The sequence below is a fragment of the Mus pahari genome, chromosome 9, assembly GCF_900095145.1.
Source record: "Mus pahari chromosome 9, PAHARI_EIJ_v1.1, whole genome shotgun sequence".
In the NCBI taxonomy this organism is placed as follows: Eukaryota; Metazoa; Chordata; class Mammalia; order Rodentia; family Muridae; genus Mus; species Mus pahari.
The window spans coordinates 49,926,031-49,937,245 of NC_034598.1; the positions used below are offsets into that span (position 1 = coordinate 49,926,031).

At 52.7% G+C, this 11,215-nt stretch overlaps 2 protein-coding genes across 8 annotated transcripts in view; one reads left to right on the plus strand and one right to left on the minus strand.

The window, feature by feature from the left end:
* The window catches only part of Slc26a10 (solute carrier family 26 member 10), a 9,658-nt gene extending 8,077 nt beyond the window's left edge, over positions 1-1,581 (plus strand). Inside the window, exon 18 of one of the 2 annotated variants that reach the window (XM_021205661.2) lies at positions 310-1,581. In XM_021205661.2, coding sequence (XP_021061320.1) covers positions 310-348 — 39 coding nt within the window. In that variant the 3' untranslated portion in view covers positions 349-1,581. The remainder of the gene's footprint in view (positions 1-309) is intronic. The other variant, XM_029542305.1, reaches the window with a different exon arrangement.
* Positions 544-11,215, minus strand: part of B4galnt1 (beta-1,4-N-acetyl-galactosaminyltransferase 1) — a 16,943-nt gene continuing 6,271 nt past the window's right edge. The window contains exons 1-11 of one of the 6 annotated variants that reach the window (XM_021204669.2): positions 7,463-7,982; positions 6,760-6,978; positions 6,099-6,263; positions 5,876-5,982; positions 5,421-5,461; positions 5,083-5,263; positions 3,052-3,150; positions 2,736-2,926; positions 2,175-2,315; positions 1,742-1,982; positions 544-1,263 (exon numbers count right to left, since the gene is read on the minus strand). In XM_021204669.2, coding sequence (XP_021060328.1) covers positions 1,046-1,263; positions 1,742-1,982; positions 2,175-2,315; positions 2,736-2,926; positions 3,052-3,150; positions 5,083-5,263; positions 5,421-5,461; positions 5,876-5,982; positions 6,099-6,263; positions 6,760-6,977 — 1,602 coding nt within the window. In that variant the 5' untranslated portion in view covers position 6,978; positions 7,463-7,982 and the 3' untranslated portion in view covers positions 544-1,045. Of the gene's footprint in view, positions 1,264-1,741; positions 1,983-2,174; positions 2,316-2,735; positions 2,927-3,051; positions 3,151-5,082; positions 5,264-5,420; positions 5,462-5,875; positions 5,983-6,098; positions 6,264-6,759; positions 7,983-8,050; positions 8,128-11,215 lie in introns of those variants that run through there. The other 5 variants (XM_029542308.1, XM_029542309.1, XM_029542310.1 and 2 more) reach the window with 5 other exon arrangements.

The window sequence follows — 11,215 nt, forward strand, 5'->3', positions numbered from 1 at the left end:
CAAGAGCAGCAAGAGCTCTAAGCCAGCGAGCCATATCGTCAGCGCTCCACGGAAAAAAAAAGAAAAAAAAAAAAAAAAAAAAAAAAAAAACCCAAACCGAACCAATCCATCCATCTATCCATCCATCCATCCATCCATCCATCCAACAAACAACAACCTAGCCAAGTTCAAGAGTCTGGGGCACCCTTTACCAAGGGTGGTGAACTGAACTAAGGTTTCCAACAGGGTGACATGCTACCAGATTACTGGTAGGTCTCAGGGAATATAGTCTCACCCAGGATTCCCTAACTGTCCACTTTTCTTCTCCAGAAACCTACTGGCCCAAAGATTTGCACAGTGTGGGTCTGACCACAGTCACTTAGAGTGTGAGAGGCCCCAACAGTACACGTGTGAGGAAGGACACGGTCCATGAGCTCCCTGCTAACGCAACCAATAAAATGAAGCCAAGAATACCTGAAGCCCATGGAGTGGGTCTAGGCATCTACACGTGGGACTCTCCCATCCCCCCAAGCCCCGTCACACTCAAAGTACCACAGAGACACTAGTAAAAATGGCTTTCACCATGTGTTCACCAGCCCCACAGAACTACAGTCACAGTGCTTTCTGTGGGGGTGTGTGGGAGCCGGTACACACGGTGCTGGATCCGGAGCTGGGGTGGGGTGCATGTCCCTGGGGTTGCAAGTTGGGAGTTTCCCTGCCCACCTTAGGAGGTGAGAGTGTTTCCACTTGAGGGTCTTAGAGTCCTTCTGGGCTCTTTGGCACTTGGAAAGTGAACCTCCCCATTTCCTGCCCCATAGGAATGGGGTTGTGGGAGGACTTGGCACTGGCTGTGGGGAGAGGATATGGCTCCATCGGGCCTCCGGTCACTCACAGAAAGGAAGGGTGTCACCAGGACAAGCCCCTGTTAGGAATCAGATTGGTGGAGAGGATCGGGAAGCCAGGGTGTTCATCAGTGGGGTGCACAGGGATGGGGGTGGTGGTGGATAATCCTGGTAGGAACAAGGAGGCAGGCCCAGCCTGACAGTGTGAAGGCCCAAATCAGAAGTCACTCAGCGGTCATGCACTGTAGCCGGTGTTTGAAGTAGAGCAGGCGATGTTTGGCCACCTGACTTTGGTCCAGTGATCCCGGGTAACGGTAACGGGCGTAAGTTTCGGCCTCTGGGTTCTTTGCTGTCCACGGCAGCTTCACCTTCGATGCATGATCCACAACAACATCAGAGCAGGAGCCAACACGAAGGGAACCAAGTCCATCCAGGAAGAATTCTGGGGTGAGGGTGGGGAGACCAATGGTTAAAGCTCCCGAGGGGAGAGACGGCCAATTCCTATCCTATGCGGAATTGAAATACAGGGCTCGGAGGGCAAGTAAGCAAAAACTGTGTTGCTGAGGACACTCGCTTCTTTTGCTCGGATTTACTCTCGTGTGGGGTTCATCTCAATAAATACCAGTTCACTCCCTCTGAGTAGGGTCTGAACCTGGGGTAGCGGCTGGCAGAAAGGTAACCTTTGCAGGGGTGGGGAAGTTCATGGCTGACCGGCACCCGCGCTGTGTGAGGTGTTCAGTGGGATGTCCAGCAGAAGAAAGTGGAGGTTTCAAGTGCAGACCCTGGTCAGCCTCGCTAAACTGCTCTAGGGCAAGCGCAGAGGGTGGTGGGAGGGTTCAAGTGTGCAGCATCGCGCCCGACCCAGAGCTGCGCCTGGTCCTTCCCATTCCTACGCCCTGCCAGGAGGGGGCGCCACTCACCCAGATGTGCCACCCGGTTGAGACGTGGATCAAAGCCCACTTGGCGCACTTTGTCCGTGCGCGCCAGGAAGAAGTTGACCACGCCATCTGTGACCACGCAGCTTGGGAAGCCAACGAGCTCGTGGTGGAAGCCCTGCTTATGCCGGAGGCAGTTCCCAAGGCCTGGGGCGCCCGGCTCCACGCTCAGCAGCTGCCTGTAGGTGGTAGCGTAGCCCGAGATCTCCCGCACCGCGCCCCCTACCTGCGGGGAGCGAGAGGATGCTCCAGCTAAGACCAGGTCCCCGAGAGTAGGGCGCTTCCTCCCCGCGCCCCTGCCCCACCCTCGCCCTATCGCACCACACAGGGCCCACACTACCACCCCCCCAAGACTCGCTTCACCCTTGGACGTTCCGCTCTCCCGTCTCCCACCCCACATCGGGCTCTCCTCCCCTACCAGGTCCAGGGGCGTCCTCTCGAGCACGTCCACAAGCTTCTCCAGCCGCGTGCGCGCCGTGAAGACAAAGTCGTCGTCCACCCACAGCACGTATTTGGTGGTTACTTGGGACACCGCCAGGTTCCGACCTGCGAACCAACCCTAGAAGAGTTGTATATGGTTGGGGAGTCTGGAGGGATAGGACAAGCCTGACATCTTTTTCCCTCTCCCCGAACTCAAAACAGCCTGTGTCCCGCTCTAGACTTCTTAGAGCTTTCCCATGACTGGAAACTAGGTTTTAAAACCCTCGGAGGGTCCCAACCCTTTTCCTAGACATTTTGAGCCCTTTGGGGAAGGGTCTTGTATTTCATTGCTTCGTGCACCCATCCATTGTATTGCTATAGGTATTAAGCACCATTTCAAGAATGCGGAACGAATAAGATTGGCAGGATTCCTGATTTCAGAGCCCGTGCGATAGGCACACATTTGTTTGGGGGACCCAAACCCTGGAAGCTGCAGACTGAGGCACGCCCCCTTCCCAGAGTCCTCTGGCGCCCCCGCTCTGCTTTGCGGGCTGCGCACCTTGCCGAAGGGCATGAAGTAGTGTTCCACGTGTGGGTCGCTAATGCGCTCCGGTTTGTCGCTGTCGTCAGCGATGACTATGGTGACCGTAGGGTAAAAGCGTCGGATGCTGGCAATGAGTGCCCGTAGCCGATCATAACGAAGAAAAGTCTTGGTGGCAATGGTAACCAGAGCACTGATGTTGTACTCGGCTGAAAGCAAGATGCAGGGGCCAGTGTGAAGGGGCGGGGGGAGGGGAAAGAGAAATGGGAAAGCAGCCCCACCCCCAGGGCCAACCCCCTCTTTACTTCCCTAATCCCTGGAGCCTCGGTCTCACCTCCTTGGGGTAGGGATGACGGTGGGTACAACCGGGGGTTGGGAGGATGTCTTATGAGGATGGTGAAGGCAGCTTCATGTCCCTTGGTGGAGAACCGGACTGGGAAGAAAGGAGGTGGAATTGGGCCCTTAAGGCTAGAAGAGCATTCTCCTTTCAGTGGCCAACATTTAAACTCTGTGTTCTGCCTATCCAGACCTTGGTGGGCAAGAACATACCGTCCTGACTTCTGTGGAGCTTGCATGTTGTTTTGTGGTATTGGTGATTGAATTTAGAGACTAACACGTGCTTGGCAAGCACTCTACGGCCCAGTTGGGACCACCCAGCTTTCCCTCCCAGCATGATGGTTCCGGAGGATGACCTTAAACTTCCCGAACTTCCTGCCTCTGCCTATTGAGTGCGATTGCGGGTGTTATTGTCTACAGGTGTCTCCTAAGGAGAGACGCCATGTAAGGGTCCCAGCATCCGTGCAGTGCTGGGAACTGAACCCGTGGTCTTGTGCATGCTAGGCATAACATGCTACCCGTTGAGCTACAGCTCCTGCCCAGAAACCTAACAGTTTAGGAGGTAGAACAAAGACAATGAAATTCTTGACTCCCGCCCCGCCTGCCCCGCCCACCCCTTTTGGTTTCTTAAGTCTGGGTCTTGCTTTGTCGCCCTGGCTGGTTTGGCACTTATTACATATAGCCCAGGCTTGTTCCAACACTAAGGCAATTCTACCTGCCTCAGTTTCCTGAGTGCTGAGGTTATACAGATAAAATCACCACACATAGATAAAAGTTAACTTTTTTTTTATGTTAATCTTTACAGCCGGGCAGTGGTGGCGCACGCCTTTAATCCCAGCACTTGGGAGGCAGAGGCAGGCGGATTTCTAAGTTGGAGGCCAGCCTGGTCTACAGAGTGAGTTCCAGGACAGCCAGGGCTACACAGAGAAACCCTGTCTCGATCCCCCCCCCCAAAAAAAAACCCTGTCTTGAAAACAAAACAAGTTAGTGTTTACTGAGCATTTACTACATGCCTGATACACACATACACATACACACATACACATACACATACATACACACATACACACACACGACACACGACAGGGTCTTGCTATGTAGCCTAGGCTACCCTTGAACTTTCTCTCCTCCTCCTGTGGCTACCCAAGTACAGAAATTACAGGCATGGATCTCTATACTTGACTTTGTGCTGCACAGATGTAAATTCTTCTGTAACTTGGGTGTGGTGGCATATATCTGTAATCCTGGGACTTGGGAGGTAGCAGCACCAAGGAGCAGGAGTGAAGCTCTGCTGGATAGTGAGTCTGAGGCCAGCCAGAGCTAAATAAGTGAGATGGTTCTCAAAGAAACAAAACAAGAAAATTGAAAATGTGTTCTAAATAGATGAAGCCATTTAATCTTCATGGTAATCTTATTAGATAAACTATTACAGAAAACCAAGCTTGGGCACAGAAAAATGAATTGTCCATATTCCACGATGTCAAAGATTAGGCTGAGTAAATAAGAAACGTCTAGTGTTACAGCACTGGTGTTAAATAAAAACGGAGGCGAAGGACATTGTCTCAAGCAAACAGGAGACGTCTGAGCCCAGATGCAAACGTTAAGACGGAACTGGCCATGAAAAATACAAACAAACAAACTTGGGCAAGAACATTCCTGAAAACGGCAGATGCAAAGGTCCTAAGGTAGGTGCAGGCTCAGAAAAGCCAGTTTTGGAGAAAAGGAGAAAGGGAGAGAGAGCTTGGCAAGGTAAGTGTTGGGCTAGAAACAGCCAGGAACAGGTCGCTTCCTGGAGCCCTGATGACAGGCAGAAGTGGGAACGCTCTCCAGCTCTGGTTTCTCCCTGGCCTGTTTTGGCCCTAGATAAACAAAGGCTCCTCTGACTCCTGGCCCTGCTGGCCCACTTGCAACACTCTTGTGTGTCTAGGCTGTTCTGGCCATTGCTCGAGGGCCTCCCACACTTGCTCATTTGCTTTTCTGGTTCCTTCTGTTCTTTCAGTCTGTCTCTACCCCTCCTCGGGCCTCCCACCTGTGTCTGCTGTGTTGGCCTGGTAGCTCCGGCTGCTGTAAGTCACCAGTTGCAGCTGCCTGTTGAGTTTATCCAGAACTGGGCTGGCAAGGGTGAGATCCGGCTGCCCCTCTCCCGTGAGAGTCACTCCTGTTACTTCCCCTGCCACATCCCAGGTGCCTAGGGAAGCTGTCAGGTTCACCTGGCAGAGGGTGAGAGACAGCAGCCTTAGATTCCCTGACCCACCTCTTGCCTTTTCAACCCTTTTATGCCTGGGTGTGGGTGTGGGGTGGGGTTCTGTAACTCTCCAAGAATTCTTCATTCTCCAAGTCCACCTGGCCTCTACTGGTTTCTCTCACCTGATATATCTCCTGAACAGAATCTTCCTGCAGACTTAGCCCTAGGAGGAAGAATGGGGAAGCCAGAATTACACAAGACAGTCTTGAATTCTTCCTCATTTTCTCTCCCCCTGCCACCACGCGCCATACAGAACTTTATGTCTGACTCTCTCATGGAGGCCTCAGTAGGACTGTGCACAACCCACAGAACTCACGTGACTGCTTTTTAACTCCTTCCCATCAAAAAAAAAAAAAAAAAANGCATTTCTTCCGTGGCTTGTCCTGACTAGCTAGCTATCAAAGAAGGGATACCTCCTCAATAAGCCTCCCAGGTATTCTTGCAATACCTGACAACCTTAGAGTCCCTCTGCCTCCACATCTCTTTGTCAGAGCTCTCCTGCCTGCCTGTAGCTCTGCCACCCTCACGACCTGAGGGTGAGGGTGGCAGAGCAACCCCTGAGAACTTCCGTCTTTACCTGGCACCAGGATGCTCCTGAGGGGCTGAACCTCCACACCCTGCAGGGGGTACTGTAAGGGGGAGTTGGCGGGAGCTATCAGCAGCTGGTCAGCCAGGGACCGGCTCCTGTAGTGAAGAGGTGACAAAGGAGTCAGTAGGAGAGGAGCTCTTTCTTCCAACGGGGTCACTATGACACCACTGGCCTCCCTGGGAAGAGCCGGATCCTCCTTTCTCACTGGTACCTTGCAAGGAAGGCCTGGTATTCCTGCTCCCTGGCGACAGAAACAGCCTTCAGCTCCTCAGCGTCAAAGGCTTTAGTGAGGTCAATCGCCCGAACCTGTCTCAGAAACGGCAAGGGAAAGCTCGCTCCCTTGGATTCACAACTGCAATTGTTCGGAGCCAGCAGCCTAAAGGGAGGAGAAGCGGCTTCAGAGTCCAGGTACCTAAGCTCCATTTATCTCACAAAACGCACAGTAAGCACTCCACAGTTTGATCCCTCAACTCTGCCCACAGATAAGAGACAGCTTATCCCTTAAATCTGAGCTCTACAGAGGCGAGGACTAGGGCCAATTACTGGGATGTCTACGTAGCCGCCATCCAGGGACCCTTCTGGAATCTCAAGTCTAAATCAAGACAGCAGGCAGTCTCCGGGTGCTCTTTTGCCTGTACATCCTCCCACATTCCAGTGTCGGCGACCAGGTTGAGGAGGATAGATTTGCCGCGCCCCTGCCTCTCCCCCAGTTCAAGCCTCGGTAGCCCTCTCCACCTCCCTGATAATTGCACCCAACCAGTCAGCAGAAAGCAGCGTCCGAGTCTAGCGCTGGAGGAAACAAAAGCTCCCCGGGCCACCCCCTCCAGCATGCTCTGTGCGGTCGCCGCCGCCACACCGCGGTCCACACTCACCTCACCACTTGCTCCTTGATTCTAACCGGGATGTGTGCGTAGCGAGGCTCAGGGGCAAGGTCTGGTAGATCGAGTCTCGGGAGACCTTGTGGGGGCGACCACAATGCCAGGGGGTTCGGGAGACTTGGCGCGTCTCGGGTGCTGGCGTACAGGAGACCCAGCGAGGCGCAGGCGAGCAGCAAGACTAGCGCATAGAGGGCCCGGCGGTCCAGCCGCATCCTGAGATGGGGGAGGGTGAGAGGTGACCAGGCTCTGAGAGAAGGTGAGGGCCGGGACTGTGGACCCCGCCGCCTCCGAGGCTCGCGCAGGTACCCAAGGCCATCCATCTCCGCTCGGCACGGCGCGCACCCCTTCCCTCATGCTCACGCCAAAGATCTCCCGGCCTCCTTTCTTCCGCCTCTCTTTCGCCTCTGGGCTTCCGCATACACCCAAGGCTTGGCGTGGTGACATGCAGTATCTTGGGTGCGCAGCCCTCGGGGACCCCACCCCCACCCCACGGGCAGCAGCCGGGTCAGGGTGCTGCGGAGGGGCGGCTGTACTGCACCTGGCCGGTCAGGGAAGGCACTGTGTCGCGCCCGCGCTCGCGGGTGCCCGGCCTCGGTGACCCTCGGGTGGCCTCGTTGCGCCACGGGCACGATGCACAGGGCCGGGAGGACGCCGCTCCTGCCCACACCTCGGCCGCCGGGCGCGCCAGCGCACTGACCTGTCTAACGTTCTAAGGCCGCGGCAGGATCGCGGTCCGGGCAGTGCCCGGTTCTCCGCCCCGGCCGGGGGGTCCTCATGAGGCCGGCGACGGCCTGATGCGGGAGCTGGGCGGGAGGGAGCTCGACAGTGTCGGGGATCCGACTCCTCCCGCCTGCGGACTCCGGGGCTTTGTAGACCGCAGCGCGGGGGTGGCTCTGTACGTTTCCTGCCGGGGTGAACTGAATCGTAAATCCGCCGCGCCCCAGCCCCAGCGACAAAGCGGGGAAGCCCTGGCACCGCGTCGCGCTCCCAGGCAGTCGAGGGCTCAGGCCTCCGCCCGGCTCTCACACCGCAGCGCAGCGCCACTCCCGGGCTGGCTGCGGCACAGGCTCGGGCTCTGAGCGGGGATGGCGAGCGCCGCGGCGCCTTCTGGCGGACGCGGAGAAGATTGCTCAGGCGAGGAGCCCTCCCGGGAAGGTCCCCTTCTTCACATCCCTTCGTCCCCAAACAGCGGTGTCTCAGATGCCAGTTCCCGGTCCCCGCCATTTCCCCATTCGTTCACAGTGTAGCCCCAATAAGGGCGATTGGGTGCAGTATGCGGTCTAACCTCATTTCAAGGAACACTTGGATGGGGAAGATGAAATAAATTAAACCAGCCAGCCCTGGAGATGAACACTGCCTAACGAGCAACAAAGACAGCGGCCTCTCTCTGACCCCTTGGCTCCGAATTCCAGCAATCAACCGAGGCAAGCCGTTACTCAATGGCCGGCCTACTTCCCCTAACTGCTTCTTGGTACAGACTTGAAGAGGAACCGCAGAAAGTGGCCAGATGGACAGTGAAGTAGGCCATAGGTGGCTTGATTCCTGACACTGACCAGAATCAAAGTCCTGTGGTTCTCAGAAGGATCAAAATTGAATAGAAAAACAGGTAGAACATAATGAAAAATGTGTCTGGGGGGTTGGGGCGGTAGATAGGCAATATTGATTGAATGTGTGTGACTGCTGGGGAGAAGAGGGAAACCCCACCCTTAAACCAAAAGTCTCAGATCAAATGCTAAAAGTAGAATTACAAAACCTTTAAAATAAATCAAGGACTTTTTTTTTTTTCCCTTTACAGTTGGAAGAGAGCCCCTAAGCAAGAAGCGAAGGGAAATATTAGTAAAGCTGCCTATATAAAACACTTACTGGACAGATGGCTCAGCAGTTAAGAGCACTGGCTGGTCTTCCAAAGGACCTGGGTTCAATTCCCAGCACCCACATGGCAGCTTACAAGAGTAATTCCAGTTCCCAGTGTCTGGATACCCCCCTCACAGATCCACATGTAAACAGAATATCATTGTAAATAGAAATAAATTTATTTACAAAACACTTGATAGACATCAGGTGTAGAAGCCAAAGTTAGGTTTTTATTACTGTGCCCAAGAACTCCGTGAAACAAAATGATATGTAACCTGTAAACTCCCTGCCCAAGGACAGATACTCCCCGGGTCTCTGGAGGCTGTTACCCATACCAGATAGCAAGTCACATGCCTTCACTTTCCTAATCAAGTTTGGTTGACCCAACCGCACAGGATCACAGGGAGTTGGGAGGTAGGGAGGTAGAAAGTATGTCAGGGTGTATGCTTACTTCCATCTGACCAAGGCATAAAATACATAGCCTGTGGGGTAGCCTTTATAATCACCTGGCCAGTGTCCATCATCCTGGCTAGTACTAAAGCTTGCTTCCAATTTGACTCAAAAAATTGTGGCGGTCATCTTATTCCTTACTGGTAGAATCAAAACAGACGTGGTGTATGCCTTAACACCGTGGAGTAATCTTAACACTGTGGAGTCAGGAGCTGAAGAATTAGCAGGTTTGAGTTTGGTCTGGTCTACATAAGTGAGACCCTGCCCGAAAGCCAACAGTTGGGTTGGGGAATATGGCTTAGTGGTTAAGAACCTTTCCCCTCTTCTAGAGGACTCAGGGTTGATTCAAAGCACCCATGTTGAGTGGCTCACAACTACACACTGGGAGATTTGGTGACCTCTTCTGGTCTCCTCAGGCTCTCTCTCTCTCTCTCTCTCTCTCTCTCTCTCTCTCTCTCACACACACACACACACACACACACACACACACATACACAGGGCACACATTTATGCGGACACACACAAGTGTTGAAGACTAACCCCATTGAGAGAATGTTATTTTGAGATTTTTTTTCTTATATTGTTTCCATACCCATGGAAATATCTTGTGAAGCACACACACACATACTTTCTTCATACATGTGCATACATGTATCTGTGTGTCAGAACAGTTTGTTAGGATGTGGTGGGTTGGATGAAGAGTCTTCCCGATTGGGTGAGCTATCTGAACACTTGGTCTCCAGGCGATGTCACTATTGGGGGAGAGGGCACCTTACTGGAGGAAGCGTCCCTGAGAGTTCAGAGCCTCAGCACACTTCCTGTCCTCTCTCCAGTGGTTTTTGTCAGCTGAGGTGTGATCTCTCTCTGTCTCCTGCTCCTCTTGCCTTGCCTCCCCACTACAGTGAGCTCATCTCCATCTGAAACCACAAGTGCTAACAACCTCCTGGTTCCCTAAGCTGTCTTTGGTCATGGTATTTTATAGCAGCAACAGAAAAGTAACAAATACACAGGCTAACCCCTATTCAAGAAGCCCCCTTCTGGGCTGTGAAGACAGTTTAGCCAGCAAAGCACTTGCTACTTGTCTGACCACTTGAGTTAGATCTTCATGTGTTCACACACAAGCACACAAATAATCATAAATAATGAACTCCTTGATCGGTGTGGTTGGAAAGAATTCGTGACAATTTCTAATCTTTCATGATCTCTAATGACCCAAATCTATTTTTTTAAAAACAGTTTCTGGGGCTGGAGAGATGGCTCAGTGGTTAAGAGCTCTGACTGCTCTTCCAGAGGTCCTGAGTTCAATTCCCAGCAACCACAGGGTGGCTCATGACCATCTGTAATGGGATCTGATGCCCTCTTATGGTGTGTCTGAAGACAGTGACAGTGTACTCACATACATGAAATAAATAAATAAATAAATAAGTATTTTTTTAAAACCCATAGTTTGTACTTTTAGCACTCACAGGACAAGCTGAGAATGTCTGTTGTTCCCTGGATAGGCCTCAGGCTCGGCAGGCAGTGCCGTTTCCTGATGGGCAGTCTCATTAGCCTAAGAGGTTTCATTTTACTTTATCTCAATGCAGAGTTGTGTGTACAGTGTAGTGCTGTGCCTGCGTGTACATTTGTCCCCCACATGTGCGCCTGGTATCTGTGGAGACAAGAAGGTGTCAGATCCCCTGGAACTGGAGATACAGACAGTTGTGAGTCACCATGTGGGTGTTGGGAACCGAATCATTTTTCCAATTCCTGCACTATCTTTCTCATAAAGACAAACAAGCTCTTTGGACTCATTCCAGGCTTTAGTCAAAGGTCGAGGCAGGAAAAGTTAAAGATGAACCTAGAGTTACAGAAAATAATAGTTAAAAAACAAAACTAAACAAGAGTCCTGGGGAAGAGGCTCAGTGGATAGGAGCACTGGCTGCTCATGCGTGGACTCAGGGTTGGTTCATTCCCAGAACCCACTGAGTGATCATTTGTACCCCTAGCTCCATAGGGGCTGATGCTTCCTTCTGACCCACTTGTACACCAGCTTGCATGTGTGTGCACATGCATACATATGTGCAAACAAACACTTATACATATAAACGTTTTTGAGATGAAGGAGGAGGAGAAGTAAGAAGAGGAGGAGGAGGAGGAGAGGGAG